Raw genomic sequence first — 23,073 nt, 5'->3', positions numbered from 1 at the left:
TCTGCCAGCAAAAGGCACCCTCTGTGGGGCCAGGCACAGTGGTACATGCCTTTACTGCCAGCGCTTGGGAAGCAAAGGTGGGCAGATCTCAGTGTGTTCAAAGCCAGCCTGGTCTACATAGTGAGTTACAGGACAGCCAGGACTACACAGTAAGACCCTGTCTCAAATAAGTAAGTAAAAATAAACAAACAAACAAATAAATAAATAAATAAAAAGCCACCCTGTGGGAGATGACTCAGGGGTGACCAAGGCAGCCTCTACCTAGCATGGTCCAGGGCAGGCCCTGGTCTCCATCTACTGCTTGGGGTGATAAATGCCTACAAGTATCTGCAGGGCACATAAATGCCTCCAAGCCTAGGTCATGCTGACCCACCCACTACACAGGGCTTGATTTGGAGTCACCCAGGCCAGATGTTTGCCCAGAGTCCCACCCAGTAGGCCACTCACCTGCATGTTCTGCTCATACTGCAGCTGTAGGGACCCTGAGGCAGTGGTGGACACATCCAGGCCTGATCCTCCCTCCACTCGCTGAGAAATGAAGTTATTCAGAGATCTCAGGGTGGACAGGACTGTGGTGTTCTCCCCCAGGTCCTCCATGGTTACGCTCGCTCCTTCAGGGAGACAAAGCAAAAGTCAGAGCCAGCCTCCCTACATGCTGTCTGCTGGCAAAGCCCACTACCCAGGACCCTTGTGGAGTCAACCACCATGTCTTCAACATTTACCTGAAGCCAATACTGCCAACAATGCAGAGAGAAAATGAGGCACAAAAGCATGCCACATGGTATGTCCATATCAGCAGGTAGACGCAAGGGATCAGAAGTTCAAGGCCAGCCTTAGCTACATGAGTACGAGGATAGCTTGAGACCCTGACTTGAAGAAAGAAAAAAAAAAAAGGAACTGGGTGCGGTAGTATAGCCTTCAATCCCAACACTCAGACAGAGGCAGGCAGATCTCTGAGTTCAAGGCTAGCCTGGTCTACACAGCAAGTTCCAGGTCAGTCAATGACTGCATAGAAAGACCCTATCTCAAAAAAAAAAAAAAAAAAAGAGGGTGGGGGACAAAAGAGGGCTCAGCATTTGAGTGTTCACTGCTCTTGCAGAGGACCCAGGTTCAGTTCCCAGCACCCACATCAGGCTGATAACTACCCTGCAATTCCAGTTCCAGGGCACCCAGTGCCCTCTTCTGGTCTCCCTAAGGACTGCTCTCATGTGCACACGCATGCATACACACACACACACACACACACACACACACACACACTTAGAAATAAAAAATAAACTTAAAAACATGGCAAGTGAGACAACTCCATGGTAAAAGCAGTAGTAAAGCCTGACAACCTGAACGTCACCCCCCAGAGCCCATGGTCCTTTGCTCATACCATGGCACCATGTGCCTAAAGTAGAAAACATGAGTTTGAATCACCAGAAACCTGGGCATGGTGGCAAGTATCTGTAATTCTAGCACTCCTACTACAAAAGCATCCTCCAGTGCTCACAGGCCACACAGCCTTGTACACACTGCAATGAACAAGAAATTGTGTCTCTAACAAAGTAGACAAGGATCAATACCCAAAGTTTTCCTGACCTCCATCCATGGAGCATGCACACATGCACACACACACACACACACACACACACACACACACACACACAGAGAGAGAGAGAGAGAGAGAGAGAGAGAGAGATTGTAAAACAGTCATACTATACAAATCCTCAACCCCAAGCCATCTGAGGGCTCGTCTGCACACCAGACTGGCAGACATTCAGCTCCTGGGAGGAGGTGCTCAGAGGGCCAGGGACTCACCTCCCAAAGCCACACTCACCACAAAAGTGGCCTCTGGGAGTCAGAAACAAGCACTCAGCAGTCAGGTGATGGTGGCAGCCCCAGCAATGCGGGTACCAGCAATGCTGCTCAGTTCTCCCACTGCCTCTAACTGGGGCTCACATAAAGAGGGGTCCTGCAGGTTTCTAGCACTTACAATTAACTAAGCCTCACCCATAAACCCACTTGGGTGATAACCCACCTTGGAAAGGAACCAAAGGGCAATGCTAGATGGTACCATGTTGACACTCACTAGGTACATTTACACACGCCAGCTCCCAGCACATTGGCTAAGCCAGGCTTTTTGCAGAGTGTTTTTTTTTTTTGGGGGGGGGGGGGTGTTTTGTTTTGTTTTTTTACTTTTAAGTTTCTAAACAGGTGTGTGTGTGTGTGTGTGTGTGTGTGTGTGTGTGTGTGTGTGTTGTATTAAAAAAAGCTCTCACTCTATAACCCCAGTTGACCTTGGAACTTGCCACGTAGAACAGGCTGGCCCCAAACTCACAGAGGCACACACTACCATGCCGAGCTCCTCTTCTTTAAGACTTGGTCTTGCTATCTGGCCCAGAGTGGCCTGACACTGTGTTTCCAACCTACAGGAGTCATGTTGCTACACAGGCAGCTAAGGAGCCGGTTCAAACTTTACCCTCTTGAGTAGAACCGCAACTTTCCAGAGCCGGGATGGGGGGGGGGGGGGGAGGATGGGGGACAGACAGGATACCAACTATTCTGGCTAGCCTGTGAGCTGAGAGTCAGGCTAGAGTTGGGCCCCCAGCCAAGTCACGGCTGGGAAAACTGAAAGAGGAGGCATACAGCCTGGTGTCACAGGCCTGTCATCCCAGACACTCAGGAGGCATGAGTGCAAGTTCAAGGCCCAGCCAAGCAACTTAGTGAGACCTGGTCTCAGAGGGCTGGGGATGCAGTGCAGTGCCAGAGTGTTTGCCCAGCATGCTTGAAGCCCTCATTATGGCCATAAATAAACAAACAAACAAATAAGCAACCAGGGACCATCCTAATACCTGGCCAAAAACATGCCAGTGTTTTTCAGGTTCGGGGTGTTTGGGGTGAAGAAACAAGACAGGGAGCAGGTGACTGAGCAGCAGCACGGATTTATCATGAGAGTATCTGTGGAGGGGGCCTCCCATAAAGACTGGGCTAGGGAGGGCATTTCTCCTGCCTAGGTCTTTAGAGCTGCCTTACTCAAGTTCAAACCTCTAGCTGATGAATCAACTGTGCATCTCGTTCCTAAGTAAACATGTACTAAACTCTGGGGCTGGAGGGAGATCGGTAATGTGAAGCATCTTACAGTCCTATCCCGTCTCCCAACCCCCCCCCCACACACAGACACGTTAATTAATCAAGTAAATTTTTAAAAGGGCTGGAGACACAGCTCAGTGGTAGAGTGCTTGCCTAACACGCATGAAGTCCTATGTTCAATCTCTAGTACCGCCAAAAACGAATGAATGAATACAGTGGGCTTAAGCTAGGATCCTGCGCTTGCAGGGGCTTGCCGCCAAGACTGTCAAGTGGAGCTGGATCTCCCGGACCTACGGGGTCCAAGGAGGTACCCGACTCCGACGGCGGAACCCTTCGGTCCACAGGCCACGCCGCCCCCCACTCCCTGTCCAGGCACGCCTCCCCGCGTCCTGCAGCGGGACACACGGGTGGGAGGCCGTGCACCCCGGCCCCCGGAGCGCGACACCCGAGACCCTGCAAAGGGGAGGCGCGCGACAGGAACCCACCCGGGCTGGGTGCATGCCCGATCGCGGCGGACAGCTCCGTCCCACGGCCTCCTCGTTGCGACCCCGGCAGCGCGCCCAGCGACCCGGCACGCAAACCCAGCCACTCTGTCACTAACCTCAGCCGAGCAGTCCGGCGCCGCAGCTGACGCTCGGATCTCCCTCCTCTCCGCCGGCGCCCACGTCTCGCGAGACTTCCGCTGGGGTCTCGCGAGATCTAAGGAAAACGAACCGTAAAGAATGCAGTACGTGCGCCACTGGCGCGTCCAGAGTTTACTGCGCGTAAGGACAAACAGCTAGTCTACATCCCCGGCGTCCTGCCAAGGGACCTGGAACCAAAGCCGAGCCCGGTTGTCCCCGCTGGCCCACAAGATGCTCTTCCACCGTAACTGAGTGCTCCGTAATGTGTGGGGAACAAATTTGAAGGAAGTTGAATTTCCCCTGAATCTTGCTACTATGTATACCCGGGTTGCTGTGTTTTGACTTGGGCAATGTTTTTGAGATTTGGTTGGCAAGCTTGTTTCTCTCTCTTTCTTTCCTCTGTGAATGAGAATTCCGGGGCGGGGGGGGGGAGTATTGTGTCTGCAAAGGCGGATTGGCTGATTGACTTCAGTTATGTTGCAGGTCCAGAGCCTGATGACGATTTGTCTTGGGCTAGCTTTAGCTCCCTACACACCCATTGCTTACCCGCCTCTGTGTCAGCCCTAACATGCTGTGACTAATGGATAAAAGTCTCTTGGAGCTGGGCGGTGGTGGCACACGCTTTTAATCCCAGCACTGGGGAGGCAGAGGCAGGCAGATCTCTACGAGTTAAAGGACAGCCTGGTCTACAGAGCGAGTTCCAGGACAGCTAAGGCTGTTGTTACACAGACAAACCCTGTCTCGAAAAAAAACAAAACGAAGAAGAAGAAGGAGGGAGGAGGAGGAAGGAAAAAGAAGAACTCTTGGAATATATTAACAAAACCCAGTTTCTGCCAGCTAAAAGGCTTCAGAGTCATCAGATAGCACGTGAGGCATTTAGCTGGGATTTCTCTGCTTTGATGAAATCACCTACTTCATGTTTCCACTAGTTTTTTGTCTGTTCGTTTTATTTTATTTTGTGTATGAGTGTTTCATGTGCATGCATGGTGCCCTTGGAGACCAGATGAGGACAACAGATTCCCTGAGATAGGAGTGACAGATGGTTGTGAGCCACCATGTGCATGCTTGGAATTGAACCTGGGTCCTGTGGAAGAGCAGCGGGTGCTCTTAATCCCTGAGCCATTTTTTCAGCACCACCACTAATGTATTTTTAAAGTTCCTTGATTCATAACTTTCTTTGTTCTGTTACTATGAAAACTTCCTCAATGCTTCCATGCGGAAACATGGAATTTGGGGTAACATAAGTCTGTGTTTCCAGGACATGACCATTAATATTTGGCTCAGGAATAAAGAAACAGAATCGGACTCTGTAGCCCAAGCTAGCCTAGACCACACTGTGTAGCCCAGGTTGGCCTGGAACTCACAGCAATCCATCGGCCTCCTGAGTGCTGTTGAAACTGGCCTGCCTTTTTGTTTATCAGATCCTTGAAACAAAGGACCCTAAGACATTAGACTCCTCCTAAGGATATCCTCCCAAAAGAAGAAAAGGCTGAAGCCCTTGGGGCAGCCACAGGAAGAACTTATCTCCACAAAACTGATTTATAGTTTGTCAGCTGAAGGTGAGGAAAGATGCAGAGCTAAGACAATGATGGAACTGACCACACCCAAGCCAGACTCCTTCCTTATGCCGACCTCTTGCCTTCTATTGAAACCCTAGCCCTACCTATGTCAGTGTCAGGTCCCTGAAGTTGAGACTTGGGGATAGCCTGAAGCTCTGTGTCCTTCTTCCCATTGTGGCCACACTGAGTAAATCTCCTTTTTCTGATTTACTATGGATTCAGCTTTTGTTGTCGTTGTTGTTGTTGTTGTTGTTTCGAGACAGGGTTTCTCTGTGCAGTTTTGGTGCCTGTCTTGGATCTCGCTCTGTAGCCCAGGCTGGCCTCGAACTCACAGAGATCCGCCTGGCTCTGCCTCCGAGTGCTGGGATTAAAGGCATGTGCCACCACTGCCGAACAGCAGCTCTTTTGAGGACAAGCGGCCAAACCTAGCTTGTTAGGACACAGCCTGTGACAATGACTCTCTTCACACTGAGATGTCAAGTGTGTGCCACCATGCCCAGCTGGTGTTTGTTGTGGAATAATCTTTTTGTACCCTATAAAGATTTGTCATTTGGGTTGGTTTAATAAAAAGCTGAATGGCCAATAACTAGGCAGGATTTTCGGGGCAGAAAGAATGATGGAAAGGAGAAGGGCAGAGATTCAGAAAGTCGCCAGCCAGACAGAGAGGAGGCAGCATGGGCAGTATAGAATAAAAGTAATAAGGCCACAAGGCAGAAAGTAAATTAATAAAAATTTAAATAAAAATTTAAGTTGTAAGAGATAATTAGAAACAAGCCTAAGCTATTGGATGAGCTTTTGTAATTAATATGAACTCTGAGTGGTTATTTGGGAGCTGGCAGGAGGAACAGGAAAAGTCTGACTACAGGTGTTCTGTTTGTTTGGGTAGGATTTGGGTTTTGTTGTTTGGTTGGTTTTGGTTTTTTCCAAGATGGTCTCACCCTGACTATCCTGGAACTCCCTCTGTAGACCAGGCTAGCCTCAGATTCACAGAGATCCTCCTGCCTCTACCTCACTAGAGCTGGGATTAAAGGCATGGGCCACTATGCCTAGCCTGGGATTTTTGTTTCATTTTTGTTTGCTAGGCTAGAACTCTACCACTAAAGTACATTCCCAGCACTTCTTTTAATTCCACATGGTCTTGGTAAATTACCCAACTCTCGGTCATTCTGCCCTGGCCTCCCACATCATTTGTAACATCATTTGATAACACACACAACCAGCTCTACAGTGTTGTCTTGAACTATTATAGTCTTATGTGCTTTTTCCTGCGTCCAGTGGAAATTCAAACTGAGTTACCCCAAGGCGCTGCATGCCAGAAGAGAAATGGAGCTCTTTCCTGAGCAGCATGGAGGGCAAGGCAGGTCAACCCTAACTGATGGCAACATTGTTCCCATCCTTGAAGATGGAACCTTCTAGACAACAGTATAAACAGTGCATCTCTGATACCATTGCAGTATATCTTTTCCTGGTTTATTTTTTACTTTTCAGGATGGGGGTTTCTCTTTAGCCCTGACTATCCCAGAACTGGGATTAAAGGCATGTACCTCCATACCAGGCTTAACAGTGTATTATGTTTGTTTGTTTGTCTGTTTATTTATTTATTTATTTTTGAGACAGGGTTTCTCTGTGTAGTTTTGGTGCTGGTGCCTGTCCTGGCTTAACAGTGCATCATTTATTTATTTGTTTGTTGGTTTGTTTGTTTGTTTGTTTTTGAGACAGGGTTTCTCTGTGTAGTTTTTGTGCCTGTCCTGGACCTTGCTCTGTAAACCAGGCTGGCTTCGAACTCACAGAGATCCGCCTGCCAAAACATGTGCCACCACTGTTGGGCCAGTGTATCTTTTAATAATAAAGTTTCCAAAAAGCCATTGTATCTTCAACTGACCCTTCTGCAGCGCTGATTGACTGATTAGAGCTCCAGTGTTTGCCAGGAGGTTGGGAGGTGGCAGGTCTGGGGCCTAATGAAAACTTATCTCTGGCTGTTCAGCCTCCGTAAATAGCCATTCCTCACCCACCTCTGTGCCTGACCTAACATCCTGTGAATAACAGATAAAACCTCTGGGCTGCATTAACTTAACAACCTTTAAAATCCACCAACTAAAAGGCTAAATGTCATCAGATAACATCCGAGGCATACAGCTGAGATTTCTCTGCCTGGCTTTAACTGTCTATTTAATGTGTTCCAGTGTGTTTAAAAGGTGCCTTGACTGCTGGGTGGTGGTGCATGCCTTTAATCCCAGCACTCAGGGGGCAGGGGCAGGTGGATCTGTGAGTTCAAGGCCAGCCTGGTCTATAGAGGGAGTTTTAGGACAGCCAGGGTGACACAGAGAAACCCTGTCTCAAAAAAAAAAAAAAAAGGCTTTGACCCAGAACTTCCTTCTGTTGCTATAAAAACTTAAACCACTATGATGCTGGAACGTGGGATTTGGAGTGACCCAAACGTGTCTTCCTGAGCCACAGTCGTTCAGATTGGGCTCGAGGTGAAAGCCATGTCAGTGCTTTGGTTTAGGAGCCCTCCTCCGTCTGCCTCCACAGACCCACTGAGGAAGCTACGGGACAGCTGCAGCTGTTGGGTGCCAAAGCGGGAGTCTGGCTTCAAATGTCCTGTTTCAAACACCCTGGGCCAGACTTTTGCCCATGAAAAGGCTTTGTGAACGCCGGCAGCCATTTTTACCCAGGCCAGTGTGGAGCCCTTGCCTGGATTGCCCAGCAGGCCACTGTGGATGGTGCAGGGCTTTCTACAGCACAGAGAGCTGCCAGCAGTAGTGGGGCACAGCTGCCCATCCTCTCTCTGGGTCTATAACGAGGAGAGTTCGGGCTGTGATTTTTGTTTTTGTGTTGAATTTAGGTGTGTGGGTGTTTTGCTGGAATGTATGTCTGTGAACGTTAGTATAGTGTCCATGGAGACCAAAAAAGGGCATCAGATCCCCTGGGATTGGAGTTACTGATGGCTGTGAGCTGTCATGTGAGTGTTGAGAAGTGAACCTGGGTCCTCTGGAGGAATAGCTCTTAGCCTCAGAGCTACCTCTCCAGCCCCTCCAAGTTTGTTGTTTTGTTTTGTTTTGGGGGGGGTTGTTTTGTTCTTTTTTGAGACAGGGTTTCTCTGTGTATCTCTGGCTGTCCTGGAACTGTCCCACTCTGTAGACCAGGCTGGTCTCAAATTCAGTTTCCTCCTGCCTCTGCCTCCCGAGTGCCGGGATTACAGGCGTGCGCCACCACCGCCCGGCTTCTCTCCCCCTCCTTTTCTACCTTTCACTCTCCATCTGTCTTCCTCATAACTGTCTCTTCACACATGTCATGAACCAGGTATGGCAGTGCACACTTGTCCCAGCACTTGAGAGGATTGTGAGTTCAAGGGCAGCCTGGGCCACATAGGGAAACCCAATCTCAAAAAACGAACAAGCCAGACAGATAAAATCATGACATAGAAGACTGTTTCTGTTGTATCATTTTTCACAACCCTCGAACACGTCTTTCATCTCTTTAAAAACCCGGAGGTGCCTGTGGATATGCTGTTCACATGCACAATGCAGCTCAGATCGCAGCCGCTCTCCAGAAAAGCACTCCCAGAAGGGCAGGGCAGGGCAGGGCAGGCTCACTGCTCCGCGGAGCCCTTCCCTCCCCGGTACTGTGTGGCTAAGAAGTACACCTCTGAAGACTCCTTCCTGCTGGCCTCCGGCTTCACGACCCTTGTGTTCTGGAATTCCAGGGTCAGTCTCTTCTGCAGCAGGGGGCTTTTACTTCCAGCCCAGGTTTTACACAGCAGCGTCCCCCCGGGATGCAGGATGTCCGCGGCCATCTCCACAAGGGTAAGGCACAAGCTGATGAGCCTGTCGTGATCGAGGTCTCGGAACCCAGTGGCGTTGGGTGCCATGTCACTCAGAATCACGTCCGCGCTCCTTCTGGGAAGCAGTTCTAGAATTCTCTGGCAAGTTCTGGGGTCAGTCACATCGGCAGGGCATAGAAAGGTTGCTCCTTCCAGAGGGAATATGTGAAGAAGATCAACCCCAAGCACGTAGCCCACAGGAGAGCTGGAGTCTATGGAAGCAACAGAATGCATGATGACACCATGAATCTCCCCACCAAAATACAAGCCACAAAATAAAGTAAGGCATCAGGACCAAGAAAACCAGCTAACATGCATATATGTGCACAAGAGACCTTGTATATGAAGACACATGAGGTAGATGTGATGGCAGAGGCCTATAATCCCATTAGGGAGGCTGAGGCAGGAGGATAGTCATAAGTTCAAGGCCAATTTGGGCTATGGAGTAAGATCCTATCTCTCAAAGTTGAAAAAATTAAAAGACACATGGCGGGATAGGGTGTCCTCTACTCCCCTTGGGACAGCTGGCGAAGCTGAGACTTGGACATGGTGTCCCGACCATCCTGAGTGACAAGCAGAGGCAGAACCACAAGCAAGGCACCAAAGCCCACTTTGCTGGCAGCTTGGTACCCCAGGCTCCTCTTCTCTAGGATTCCGCTTCCAAGCATCTTTTTATTTTATTTTTGTCTGTTTTGATTCTAAACTGGATATGTCACTAGGAAGCCCAGGCTGGCCCCAAACTTAAGCTCCTCTGTCTTAACACACTGAGTGTTTAAAGTTACAGGTGGGCACCCACACACCCAGCTCCCAACATTACTTTTTATTCCTTGAGACAGCCTCACTATGTAGGCTGGCCTCAAGCTCTCAACTGCTGTCTCTGCCTCCAGAGTGCTAGAATCAAAGGCATGTGGGATCAGGCTCTGCCGTTTTGTTTGGGGTTTTAGATTTATTGTTTATTTATGTGTGTGTTTGCCATGTGTGGATGTACAATCAAGTGCAGGTGCCCGTACAGTCCAACAAGGCCTGGAACTGGAGTTGAGGAGGTTGTGAGCTGGGAACCAAACTTGAGTCCTCTGCAAGAGCCATGCTCTCTCCAGCCCTTCCTTTTTGGCTTTTGGTTCTTTGAGAACCGGGTGACTCAGGCCTGGAATTCCTGGTTCTCCTGCCTGGACTTCCAGAGCACAAGGGTCACAGGTGTGACCACCCCAGCCAACACAATGTCACGGAGGTGGCTGTTTTCTTTCCTATTTGGGCAGCACTTCACATAGAGAATATTGTTAGGTCCCTATAAAATAAACACACTACAGCTTACCACAGCCCCAGGCCGGCCTTTCCTGAGGTCCTGGAGTGGCAGCCCCAGTGGGACCTCCAAGACTCTCAGACTTTGAGGGGACAATTCAGGAACCTCAGGGACACATTAACTGTCTGGTCCCTAAATCCTCCTTGTCTTAGGGTTTCTATTGATGTGATGAAACATCATAACCAAAAAACAAGTTGGGGAGGAAAGGGTTTATTTGGCTTAAACTTCCACATCGTTGTCTATCATTGAAAGAAAGCAGAACAGGAACTCAAACAGGGCAGGACCCTGGAGGCAGGAGCTGATGCAGAGGCCATGGAAGGGTGCTGCTTACTGGCTTGTTCCTCATGACTTGCTCAGCCTGATTTTGTATAGAACCCAGGACCACCAGCCCAGGGATGATACTACCCACCATGGGCTGTGCCCTCCCCCATTGATTGCTACTTAAGAAAATGCCCCAGGGTCCAGGCAGCAGCACTCCAGAGGCTGAGGCAGGTGATCTCTGTGTGTTCAAGGCTAGCCTGGTCAACAGAGTGAGACCCAGGTCAGGCACCAAAAATACACAGAGAAACCCTGTCTCGGGGGAAAAAATGCTGCGGAGTCTGGGCTTATGGGGGCGTTCTCTCAACTGAGGCCCCCTCTTCTCAGATGACTTTAGCTTGTGTCAAGCTGACATAAAACTAGTCAGGACACCTGCCAACATGTCACTCTGGAAAAAAAAAAAACAAAAACCAAAACTCCAGCAAAGCTCAAATGCAGGATATGGCATAACACAGTCTATCTAGATAGTATAATTAGAATACGTTATCCTGCCAGGTAAAGGTGGCGCATGCCTTTAATCCCAGCACTCAGGAGGCAGAGGCAGGCAGATCTCTGTGAGTTCGAGGGCAGCCTAGTCTACAAAGCGAGAATTCCAGGATAGCTAGGGCTGTTATACAGAGAAACCCTGAAAAAATAAAATACATTTTCCTTTTCATTATAACTTCTGACTTCCTCTTTTATTTTGAAAAGGTCAATATCCTATTTGTCCTGGTTAAGTTAGTCAACTTGACACAAGCTAGAGTCGCCTCAACTGAGCAAACGCCTCCTCCCACTGGCCGAGGGCATTCTCTTGACTGATGTGGGAGGGCCCCAGCCCACTGTTAGCAGTGCCGCCCCGGGGCAGGTGGTCCTGAGTCCATAACAAAACAGGCTGAGAAAGCCTGGAGGAGCAAGCTAGTACATGGCGTGCCCCTATAATCTAATCTCTGCCTCGGTTCCTGCCTCCAACTTCCCTTCATGTAAACTGACAGAAACACTCCCCTGAGCAAACTCAGACGTTACTGTTTAGTTGTGTGTGTGTGTGTGTGTGTGTGTGTGTGTGTGTGTGTGTAAGTGGTTGTATGCAAAGGGGCACATGCCGGTGGCACACTTGGGGAGGCCAAAGAACAACTTTCGAATGTCAAGTCTCTTCTTCACGATGTAGGTCTTGGAGAGAGAACTCACGCCATCTGGCTTAGCAGCCAGCACCTTTTACCCACTAAGCTGCGACCCTTTAATACACTTCCTTATGTAGTGGTGACCCTCTAACCATAAAATTATGTCATTGCTACTTCATAACTGTAATTTTGCTACTGTGGTGGATAGTAATGTAAATATCTGATGTGCAACCCCAAAGGGGGTCGAGACCCACATGTTGAGAAACCACTGCTGAATAAGACCCCCGCCAGCATCGCCTCCATCCCCTGTCTCCCCCTCCCCGCAACCTTGTCCTTTTCTTCTGAGAGATGGGATCTCCTATGCTGGGTTGCAAACGCGCTAGGTAACAGGGATGATCTTGACTTTCTAATCCCCCCTGCCTCCACCTCCCAAAAGTTAGGATCATAGGCCTGTGCCAGCACACCTGTTTAACTGAGCCCCTGAGCTAAGTGTCCCCAGCCTGTGTCCCATTTCTATAACCATCACCTCAAGTCAACTCAAACAACGTCTCCGAGTAAAGAGCTACTATCATTGCTGGTAGTGACATGCAGGCCTCACCTGCGCCTGTGGCGTTGACTTTCTGCACCGCCACCTGACTCCAGGCTCCCGGAGCCGCTCCACAGTCTAGCACCCGGAGGCCGGGCCGCAGGATCTGATGCTTCTCATTCAACTCCAGCAGCTTGAAGGCGCTGCGGCAGCGGTAACTCTCCGCTTTTGCGGCCTTCACAAACGGGTCCTTTAGATGGCGCATCAACCACAGGTGCTCGGCGCCCGTCCGGCCTTTGTAGCGACACGCCGCAGTGTGGAATCTCTGAACCTTAAGGGGAACGCCTACCAGCTTTGGGGACCTGGTGGCAAGAAAGGAGTTAGTTAGCCAGTGAACATTACAATTACAAAGAGGCAGGTAGGAGGTATTAGTTCAACCTAATTTTTTTTGCATATGTATGCGCGGTATGCAGGCATGTGTGTGCACGTGTGTCTGCGTGTGTATGGGGACTCAAACTTCACAAGGGAAGTCTTCCTAGCTTGCTCTCTATTTTACCTATTGAGGTAAGGTCGCTAACCTGCCAGTATAGCTAGCCTGCTTGCTCCAGGGGCCCGTCTCTGCCTTCCTAGCACTGGCGTCGTATTGGGTTAGCACACAAGGCCAGCATTCTGAGGGTTCTGGGCAACTGACCTCCAGTCCTCATGCATGCACACGTTTATCCTCTGAGCCATGTCCCCAGCCCACACACTTATTTCCACGTTGAGAAACCTCACTCACTCACGCCTGTACATGAATAAACATCGTGTACACGCGTCCAGTATCCTGGGACAGAGGCTGCCAGCGCCCCTCTGCGGCCCGAGACACTGCGCTCCCAACTACCGCCGACCACTCCACGCACGCATGCAGCAAGAACCCTTCTAGTACCGGCCGACGCCATAACAACACTCACCAAGCCATGGGTGCTTGCTGTCGGTTTCCTCCCGCCGCCGGAAGTCCCGCCCTTGCTACCAACCCGAGGCCCCGCCCCGAGAAGCTGGGGCTGGGGCGCGAAGGTATGGATGGTTCGCCATGCGTGGGAGCCGAGTGCCGGAGAGACGCGGGAGATCGGGGGTGCTGGGGGAGATCTGGGGAAGGGAGAGGGCGGAAGGACGGCGGAGCTGCTTCACGCCAGCCAGGAAGACTGGGGTACTGGGTAGGTAGACCTGAAGTCGGGGAGTCTAGGGGAAGTAATAGTAAGGAGCGGAAACGAAAGAGAAAGGGGACCTGGAACCTGCGGCTTGGGCGCTAAATTGGTGCAGGGGCAGTTTGCAGCCAGGTTGCAAAGGCTGTACCAGGTATAGGCCCTGGAAGGGAAGGCTAGGAAACAGCATTTGCAGAGTGCCCCCTGCAGGCAGGTCTGAGCTCTGCACTCCATGTGCATTGCCTCCAACACCTGCAACCCTTGACCTCAATTCAGACCAGATGGCTGTCAGCACCCCAGCCCCTATCATTTCAAAGCTCCCTGAGACGCATCCAATTTACCATGTCACAGCTACCTGAGATAAGGGAACACTAGACTGACATCCAGGACACCCTAGTTTCCTTATAGGCTCTGCCGTTTGACCCCGTTGCAAATTTTAGACCCTGAGCATCAGTTTTCTCCTCAGGAAATGTGAAAGTAAGTCTTACACAGCTTACTAAATGGAGCAGCTTTTGAAAACAAGGCTAATTGGATCTAAGGTAATAGATGCCTGTGAAATGCTTGCTTCACATGCATGAGGAGTTATCAAGCCCCAGACCCCACATAAATAGCTAATGTGGTTTGCACCTATAACCCCAGTGCTGGGAGGCAGAGACAGCTGGGTCTTTGGTGCACTCTGGTCAGCTAGTCTTGCTGACTTCATGAGCTACAGGTTCCAGTGACAGACCTTGTCTCAAAAAAAAAAAAAAAAGAGGGGGGTGGAGCTAATGGAGCTAGGGAGATGGCTCTGGTTAAGAGCACTTGCTGCTCTTGCATAGGTCCTGAGTTTGATTTCCAGCACCCATGTAAGATGCTTGCAACTGCCTGTAACTCCAGCTTCAGAAGATCCAACATCCTCTTCTGGTCTCCATGGGTAGCCACACAGAATTGCGCGCACACACACACACACACACACACACACACACACACACACACGTAAAATCTTTTTTGAAAATAAGGTATGGGCTGGAAAGATCCCTGGCTGCTCCTGCAGAGGGCTACAGTACAGTTCCCAGCACACACATGGTGGCTCACAACCATCTGTAACTCCATTTCCAGGGGAGCCAATGCCCTCTTCTGACCTACATGGGCACTGAATGCACATAGTTCACAGACATCCATGCAGACAAATTCTCATATGCATTTTTTTGTTTGTTTTTTCGAGACAGGGTTTCTCTGTGTAGCTTTGCACCCTTCCTGGAACTCACTTTGTCAGACCAGGCTGGCCTCGAATTCACAGAAATCCGCCTGCCTCTGCCTCCCAAGTGCTAGGATTAAAGGTGTGCACCACCACCGCCCAGCCATAAATCTTTTTTTAATGTGAAAAAAATTACAAGGTGGAGAGCAATTGAGGGAGGCACCCATTGTCAACTGTGACCACACACAGGCACACATATGTGCACACACACATACATGCATATGTGCACACATCACGCACACAAAGCTAATCAGCCATCTATATCTGTGGGCTCAGTATTTAAACCAATTCAACCAACAAATCAAAAATATTCTCCAACCCCAATTAACCTTGTCTGTTAGAACGATCCCACTTAATAAGCCCCCAAACTGTGAGATAAGATATTTCCATTTGCAGAGGGGAAAAAACAGTGTGTGAGCCTATGTTTGAAACAATGTCAATCAACAGCCATAGCCAAACCCATTCTACTGGATTACAGTCTACGTCCTCACAGCAACTTCACTGAGACAGGTAGCTACGCGTACTGGTACATGCTGGTACATTCCAGCACTTGGGATATTGAGGCAGGAAGATTGTGAGTTTAAGTCCAGACTGGACTACATGGCATGACTCCATCTTATATAAAATACTTGCAAAACAAATCACTCATAGACTGAACATGTGGACATCTGTCCTTACTACAAGAAAACTATTTATACCATATTTTGTTGCATTTAAAGTGGGCTAGAGCATATGTGTAAGTTATATATGCAAATATGCCATTTCCCTGGAAGTGATTTCACTATGCTTCGATTCCGGTATCCATGGCAGGGGGGAAGTAACCTGGTACTAGTCGCCTGTGGATATGGAAAAACAGCTGTATATAGCTGTTGCTTATGAAAGATGGCTGACTTTGCTGAGTTAGAAAGCCAGGACCTCAAGCATGGGCAAGTCAGTGTCAGGACAAGGACAGACCAATGCTAAGCCCACTTCTGCTGACCAACCTCATCACCAGGATCAAGCTTCCTTTTCTTTCTTTGTTTCTTTTTAAGTTTTGTTTGTTTTGTTTTCGAGACAGTTTCTCTGTGTATCCCCGGCTGTCCTGAAACTCATTCCATAGACCAGGCTGGCCTTGATCTGACAGATCCACCTGCCTCTGCCTCCCACCTCCAGAGTGCTGGGATTAAAGGCATGCACCACCATCACTTTTTTGTTGTTGTTGTTGTTGTTGTAAGTTAACTTACATTGTATGAGTACAGGCATTTTGCTTGCATTTATATCTGTGCACTATGTTTGTGCCTGGTGCTCAAAGAGGCCAGAAGAGGCCAGCCGTCAGAACTGGAGTTAGACCATTATGAGCCATTGTGTGGATACAAAGAATGCAGTCCCAGTGCTCTGGAAGAGAAGCAAGTGCTCTTAGCCAATGGCATTACCCTAGCCCTCCTTTAGGTCCCTCTTAGGAGGGTCCTAGTGGTAGAGCTCAGTGGACACTGCTTTAGCCAGTTGAGACCAAGAAAATGATAGAACAATAAGAAGTTGGCTCAGGGGACTGGAAAGATGGTTCAGTGTGTAGAGTACCAGCCTAGAATTCCCCAGTGAGGGGCTGGGGTGTAGCTCAGTGGTAGAGCCCGCTAGAATCCCCCAGTGAGGGGCTGTGGTGTGGCTCAGTGGTAGAGCACCTGCCTAGAATCCCCCAGTGCTCAGTGGTAGAACACCTGCCTAGGATCCCCCAGGGAGGGGCTGGGGTGTGACTCAGTGGTAGGGCACCTGCCTAGAATCCCCCAGTGAGGGGCTGGAGTGTGGCTCAGTGGTAGAGCACCTGCCTAGAATCCCCCAGTGAGGGGCTGGGGTGTGACTCTGGTAGGGCACCTGCCTAGAATCCCCCAGTGAGGGGCTGGGGTGTGGCTCAGTGGTAGAGCCCCTGTCTAGAATCCCCCAGTGAGGGGCTGGGGTGTGGCTCAGTGGTAGAGCAATAGCCTAGCATGCTCAAAGTTTTGAGTTCCATTCCCTGCACTGGAAAACTAAAATGGGGAGAGGAGGACTCAAAGGCACATGTGTACCCATCACCTGCCCTGGAACCCACAGGGAGTTTACATTGTGGCTGGGGAATTACCAGTCAGCCTCACTTTCCATTCTCCTAGCATGAATCTCCCTCCCACCTGGCCACCATTCACTACCGCACACATCTGATGCACACTCTAACAGACCACAAGCCAAATAGACCTCATTTTCTGATGCTCTTCACAGGACCCAGGAGACCATGAGTACCTCCAGGCTCTACACCCTGGTGCTGGTGCTGCAGCCTCAGCGAGTTCTCCTGGGCATGAAGAAGAGGGGCTTTGGTGCTGGCCGCTGGAATGGCTTCGGGGGCAAAGTGCAGGAAGGAGAGACCATTGAGGATGGGGCTAAGAGGTGAGGAAAAGGGAGGTCCGACCACAGAGCCAGCCTGGCAGGGGATGAAGACCCGGGGAGAAGGAAACACCCGAGACCCACAAATGCTATGTAGACCAGACAGGCTTTGAACTCATGGAGATCCACCTGCCATTACCTCCAGAGTGCTGGGATTAAAGGCATGTACCACCATGTTCAACTTTTAAATTTTTTCAGAGGATCTTTCTGCACATGCCAGTTGGCCTTTAATTATGTAGCCTAGGTTGGCCTCAAACCCCAAACCTTCCTGCTTCAGCCTCCTCAGTGCTGGGATTATAGGTGTGCAATGCCATGCCTGAATCCTAAATTGGATATAGCAATGCCTCTGCATATCCCCCCTAGAACATGCAGCCCACAGGTCCTGAGGCTACACTCCCACGGCCCTGGCCCTTATAAGCACAGATGCCATGCTCACGAGCTAATATATCTCCCTTACCTATCTCTGTTGCAGGGAGCTGGAGGAAGAGAGTGGTCTAACTGTGGATGCCCTGCACAAAGTGGGCCACATCTCATTTGAGTTTGTGGGTTCCCCTGAGCTGATGGACGTGCATATCTTTTCTACTGAACATGTACATGGGACACCCACAGAGAGTGATGGTGAGCCTTGGGCCCCACTCCCTTCTTCCCACCATGGGCAGGGAGGTACACCCAGCCTCGGAGAAAGGAATCAGCCCTTGCCAAGTGTGGGCCCCAAGTCTGCCCATGTTCTTGATCTTTGCTTGTCCTCACAACCAAGGATAGATAGGCAAAGCAGCCTTGTAGCCCAGATATGAGACCCACTCTCCTTTTCATTCATTCATTCATTCATTCATTCATTCATTCATTCATTCATTGTCTGTGTATAGCCCTGGCTGCCCTGGAACTGGTGCTGTAGACCAGGCTAGCTTAAAACTCAGGCGTGTGCCACCGCTACCTTGCAAGCCCGTTTTTTTATTTCACAAAATATGAAAATCAGCCACACATATTAGTACATGCCTTTTTATTTCAACACTTGAGAAGAAGAGACAGGGGTATCTCTGAATTCAAAGCCAGCATGATCCACATTCCACCTTGTGAGACCCTGTCTCAGAAGGAGGGAGGAGAAAGAAGGAAAAATAATAATAAAGTAGCTGGTGTGGCTCAGTTGGCAGCATGCCTGACCTGTAAGCATAAGGACCTGAGTTCCATGTCCAGCAGTGACATGAACCTGGTGTGGAGTTGCATGTCTGTAATCCCAACACAAGAGATGAGCTCTTAGTAAACAAACAAGAGAGTAACTAGGTGTGGTGATGCAGGTATATAATCACAGCGTCTGGGAGGCCGAGGCAGAAAGAATGAATCTGAGGACATACAGGGCTACAGAATGGATCCTACGCCAGCCTGACCTACATGAGGCTGTCAAAACCAAGAGATGGTCATGAGGATGAGATATAAAATTAGACCAGGCTCCTCTCTTAATAAGCCAGGTATAGTGGTATACATTCATAATCGCAGCACCAAGAAAGTTGAGACAGACCTGCCATGAATTCAAGACCAGCCTGGGCTCCATACTGAATTCCAAGCCAGCCAGAGCTCCAAAGAAAGTCCCTGTATTTTTTGGTTTTTTGTTTGTTTGTTTGTTTTGTTTTGTTTTTGTTTTTTTGAGACAGGGTTTCTCAGTGTAGTTTTGGTGCCTGTCCTGGATCTCACTATGTAGACCATGCTGGCCTCGAACTCACAGAGATCCTCCTGGCTCTGTCTCCCAAGTGCTGGGATTAAAGGCGTGAACCACCACCACCCAGCAAAACAAAACAAAGCAGGCATGGTGGTAGCACACCCCTGTAAACCAATCAAGAAGCTAAGGCAGAAGGATTGCTACTTATTCCAGACCAGCCTAGGCTACAATATGGAAACGCTGTTCCAAAATATCTCCAGAGGATGGAGAGATGGCTCAGAAGTTAAAGGCACTTGCTACTCTCCCAGAGGGCCTACAACGCTTTTCCCAGTACCCCTAACTCCAGTTCCAGGGGATCTCATACCCTCTTCTGGCCTCTGTAGGTACTCCATGCACATGGTATATAGAGGCAAAACACCCATAGACAGAAAATAATTCTTACCAAATGTTTAAAGCAGAGAGAGGTTGGAAAGCTAGTTCAGCAGTTAAGATCACATATTGCTCTTCCAGAGAACCCAAGTTTGGTTCCCAGCATCCACACCAGGTAGCTCACAACTAACACTAGCTTTAGGGGGACCCAAAGCCTCTGGCCTCTGTGGGTATTTGCACTCATATGCTTACACCCACACCCAGATATACATGCATATACACAGTCAAAAATAATATAAAACAAGTAATAGCCACAACAATCCAAACAGCTGGAGAGGGATCTCAACAGTTAAGAGCACTTACTAGAATTCCAGAGGACTCAAGTTCTGTCTCCAGCACCCTCACTGGGCAGTTGATGACTAGTTGTAACTCCAGGTCCTCTCTGGCCTCCTCTGACACCCACACATGTGGCATTCATTCACACAGACATACTCAGATACACAGCAGTTCCCTGCATTCAAGGCCAGCCAGGGCTACAAACCGTGTCTCAAACAAATCAAAAATCTCCAAACAGGTGTTCACACAGATTCAGGGGTTAATCCCTCTCGGGTCAGCTGGAATCCATGTTCAACATCAATGTTCTTCTTCCTCCCCATCCCTCTACCCCGCAACAGAAATGCGCCCTCAGTGGTTCCAACTGGACCAGATCCCCTTTGCTGACATGTGGCCTGATGACAGCTACTGGTTCCCACTCCTGCTTCAGAAGAAGAAGTTCTGTGGGTACTTCAAGTTCCAGGATCACGACACCATCCTCAACTACTCGCTGCGTGAGGTGGATGAATTCTAACCCAGGGTCTGGCCAGTTCTGGCCACACTCAGGTGGCTGCACAGCCACAAGCTGTCAGTCCAAGGGCACCATAAAGAGAGACTGGTATTTTCTGTTTGCAAGGTGTTGAGGTTGGGATGTGAAATGTCACTGATAGACTAATGTTTGAATACTTCATCTCCACCTACTGGTCGTGTTTTGGAAGGTTGTGGCACCTTTAGGAGGCAGAGCACCAATGGGGAAACTGAGTCACTGGGGGTCAGAGAGATGTGGGATGGGCCTTAAAGTTTGATAGGTAGGTATAGAATATTATTTTAAGATGTGTTACATTTGTTTTTGCTATGGAACATTTGTTTTAATGATGCAAAGATGTGTTGCATTCTTTTATGTTACATTTGTTTTAACTCCTGTGAAGCTGTGTTACTTTGCCTGTCTAAAACACCTGATTGGTCTAATAAAGAGCTGAACAGCCAATAGCAAGGCAAGAGAAAGGATAAGTGGGGCTGGCAGGCAGAGAAAGAAAAGCTGGCTAGAAATAAGCCAAGCTAAGGCTGGGCATTTATAGTAAGTCTCCATGTATATTTATTTGGGAGCTGGGTGGCAGGCCCCCAAAAGAGTCAGAGTAAAAAACAACCAACAACCGGTAGACCCCACTTCCTGTCTGCTCCTTGCTTCCTGATGTGACCAGCCACCTCATACTCTTGCCACTGTGCCTTACCTGCCATGATGGACTATATCCCCTCGATTGACCCATGAGTCAAAATAAACTTGCTTGCTTCCCTAAGCTGCTATGTGATGGGAGCAGAAAAGTGAGTGGTATGGGGTAGGAAGGAGAGATCCTGCCAGGCACCAAGACAGCCGATTCTCTGTCTTGTCACACTACCTCAGACAGGATGGATGGACACCAAAGGATGCGGTGAGGACTTCTGTTGTTGTTTTGTTTTGTTGTTGTTTCGAGACAGGGTTTCTCTGTGTAGCTTTGGAGCCTGTCCTGGAACTCACTTTGTAGCCCAGGCAGGCCCGCCTGCCTCTGCCTCCCAAGTGCTGGATTAAAGGCGTGCGCCACCATCGCCCAGCAACTTTTTTTTTTTAATGCAGGATCAATAATCTGAATGCAAAAGTAGAAGCTCTGCAATGCTTGGTGTGGGCAGGATGCCAGGCAAGAGCAGGCATCGGGAAGAAAACTGGAGAGCAGGGTGCCATCAAGAAACTAGATGTGGGTCTCAGGAGGCAGAGGAATGGTGTCTCTGCAAACCAGGACCTGGACTCCAGCCAGTGGCTGAACAGACAGAAAGGCTGTGTCCAGGGGTTTATATAGACCCAAGTGAGGCCTGAGAGGCTGGGGCTATAGGCAAACCATTTAACGATAACTCATCAGAGACGAGCCTGCAAAACCTGAGACTAACTGCCTGGTGTGTGTGTGCCCGGGCGGGGAGTTCCCAACCAGGTCACTGGCTGTATTCCCGCTGTTGCCATGATACTTGTAGTACAGCAGACACTCCCCTAATGGGGGAGCAGCCAGGAATTCCTGGGCTACATCTTGGACCAGGAACCTCACAGATGCCATTGGTTATCAGTGGATCTTGAAAGCATGCCCTGACGTTTCACACTGCATCCTAACTCTTCCTAACGGCTTCAAAGAAAACCATTTCGCCCTCAGAAAGAGGGAGCCTTTTAAGGAAATCCAACAGAAAAGCTGGACTGACGGCTCAGCAGGACTGCTCTTGCACAAGACCAGAGTTCAGTTCCCAGCACCCGCGATGGGCAGCTCATAACCACCTGTAACTCTACCTTCAGAGGAGCGGACACCTTCTTCTGGCCTCTGTAGACATCAGCACCCACGAGCACATTCCCCCATACATGTACACGTAATTTACAATAAAATATACACACTGTATCGTACTCAAAAGTCAAATACATTGTTAGCTGAAACTCCCTAAACCTAAAGGGGCCCAGATATAAGTGCTGAGACAAGGCATAATTGCAGCCTTCTCTTGGACTCGTTATTTAAATAAGCACGTGGGGTGGGAGTGCTATTCATGTGAGTACAGGTACCATGGAAGTCAGAGATGGCGATTCCACTGGAGCTGAAGTTACAGGACATTGTGAGCATTATCTGGGAACTGGGAATTGAACTCAGGTCCTCTGAAGAACAGCAAGTGCTCTTAACTGCTGAGCCAACATCTCTCCATCCCTTATGTCAGGTTTTTTGTTGTTGTTGTTGTTGTTGTTTTTCGAGACAGGGTTTCTCTGTAGCTTTTGGAGCCTGTCCTGGACTAGCTCTATAGACCAGGCTGGCCTCGAACTCACAGAGATCCACCTGCCTCTGCCTCTGGGATTACAGGCGTGCGCCACCACCGCCCAGCCCTTATGACAGTTTTAACTGTCAACATGACGTAATTTAGAATCACCTGGGAAGAGCATCTCAGTGAGGGACTGTCTAGATTAGATTGGACATGTCTGGGGGATTATCTTGATTTATTAACTCAAGTAGGAAGATCTGCCCACCATGAGTGGCATGATTCCCTAGGAAGGGAACCCTGAACATATGAAGGTGGGGAAAGCAGACTGGGCACTGGCACGCACGCTTAGATTGATTTTCTACTTAATTCTGGATATAGTGTGTGCACCTGGCTCCAATTCTCATACTAGGAGCCCCGACTCCCCCAAAGTGACAGAGAGTATAAGCAGCTATGTTGCTTTTGTTAGGGATTTTATTACAGCAACAGGAAATGCACTCAACTGATCTGGCACCAAAACAAGCAAACAAAAACCTGCAAAGCCTGACCTAGGGAGTCAGTGAGCCTAACAGTTACTTACAGGAGTGTGAGCCACAGCCCCGAGTTCCACCCTGTGCAGGGGGCTCGACGGGTCAGCATCGACTCCCCTTAGCAACTGTCACTGTGGGCACCACTGCAGAGAGGGACCTTGTGAACCATGTGCCTTTCAGATTTCTGAAACTCGTAAATTTTGCAGATTTTCTGAGCCTGAGGAGCCTCCCTCCAGGAGGAAGCAATGCTTCTGTATCCAGGAAACTGCCCCACTGGGACCCAGACTAGGGGCAACTACCCATCCCAAACTTAGGATTCCAGTTTCC

The 23,073-nt window shown here is 49.4% G+C and overlaps 3 protein-coding genes across 6 annotated transcripts in view; 1 reads left to right on the top strand and 2 right to left on the bottom strand.

Annotated features, from left to right (window-relative positions):
* Mad1l1 (mitotic arrest deficient 1 like 1) overlaps window positions 1-3,739 on the bottom strand; it is a 288,272-nt gene extending 284,533 nt beyond the window's left edge. The window contains exons 1-2 of the mRNA XM_036172339.1: window positions 3,677-3,739; window positions 448-611 (exon numbers count right to left, since the gene is read on the bottom strand). Of these exons, the coding sequence (XP_036028232.1) occupies window positions 448-597 (150 nt within the window). The 5' untranslated portion in view covers window positions 598-611; window positions 3,677-3,739. The remainder of the gene's footprint in view (window positions 1-447; window positions 612-3,676) is intronic.
* Window positions 3,740-8,671: 4,932 nt separating this feature from the next.
* On the bottom strand, window positions 8,672-13,634 carry Mrm2 (mitochondrial rRNA methyltransferase 2). Of its 3 annotated transcripts, none has more exons than XM_036172003.1 (3): window positions 13,272-13,634; window positions 12,394-12,683; window positions 8,672-9,292 (listed from the first exon to the last, which is right to left on the bottom strand). In XM_036172003.1, exons 1-3 carry the CDS (start codon window positions 13,277-13,279, stop codon window positions 8,850-8,852), a joined length of 741 nt encoding a protein of 246 aa, XP_036027896.1. In that variant the 5' UTR covers window positions 13,280-13,634; the 3' UTR covers window positions 8,672-8,849. The 3 variants fall into 3 exon arrangements, with proteins under 3 accessions (XP_036027896.1, XP_036027895.1, XP_036027894.1); XM_036172002.1 differs by lacking the exon at window positions 13,272-13,634 and adding an exon at window positions 13,100-13,259; XM_036172001.1 differs by lacking the exon at window positions 13,272-13,634 and adding an exon at window positions 13,104-13,259.
* On the top strand, window positions 13,288-20,327 carry Nudt1 (nudix hydrolase 1). 2 transcript variants are annotated; one of them, XM_036172005.1, is made up of 4 exons: window positions 13,288-13,374; window positions 16,966-17,130; window positions 17,600-17,745; window positions 19,825-20,327. In XM_036172005.1, exons 2-4 carry the CDS (start codon window positions 16,979-16,981, stop codon window positions 19,995-19,997), a joined length of 471 nt encoding a protein of 156 aa, XP_036027898.1. In that variant the 5' UTR covers window positions 13,288-13,374; window positions 16,966-16,978; the 3' UTR covers window positions 19,998-20,327. The 2 variants fall into 2 exon arrangements, with proteins under 2 accessions (XP_036027898.1, XP_036027897.1); XM_036172004.1 differs by lacking the exon at window positions 13,288-13,374 and adding an exon at window positions 13,387-13,514.
* Window positions 20,328-23,073: the final 2,746 nt, after the last annotated feature.

The sequence above is a fragment of the Onychomys torridus genome, chromosome 22 (genome assembly GCF_903995425.1).
Source record: "Onychomys torridus chromosome 22, mOncTor1.1, whole genome shotgun sequence".
Taxonomy (NCBI): Eukaryota; Metazoa; Chordata; class Mammalia; order Rodentia; family Cricetidae; genus Onychomys; species Onychomys torridus.
The sequence above is the reverse complement of the archived record's forward strand: the minus strand, read 5'-3'. Positions and strand labels throughout refer to the sequence as shown.

Excerpts from the sequence above, each read along its gene's own strand:
- Nudt1 (XM_036172005.1), top strand. The coding sequence starts at position 16,979 with ATGAGTACCTCCAGGCTCTACACCCTGGTGCTGGTGCTGCAGCCTCAG. Across the intron at positions 17,131-17,599 it reads ATTGAGGATGGGGCTAAGAG|GGAGCTGGAGGAAGAGAGTG; the intron begins GTGAGGAAAAGG and ends TCTCTGTTGCAG. Across the intron at positions 17,746-19,824 it reads GACACCCACAGAGAGTGATG|AAATGCGCCCTCAGTGGTTC; the intron begins GTGAGCCTTGGG and ends ACCCCGCAACAG.
- Mrm2 (XM_036172001.1), bottom strand. The coding sequence starts at position 13,123 with ATGTTTATTCATGTACAGGC. Across the intron at positions 12,684-13,103 it reads ATGTTTATTCATGTACAGGC|GTCCCCAAAGCTGGTAGGCG; the intron begins GTGAGTGAGTGA and ends TCTTGCCACCAG. Across the intron at positions 9,293-12,393 it reads AGTCAACGCCACAGGCGCAG|ACTCCAGCTCTCCTGTGGGC; the intron begins GTGAGGCCTGCA and ends TTGCTTCCATAG.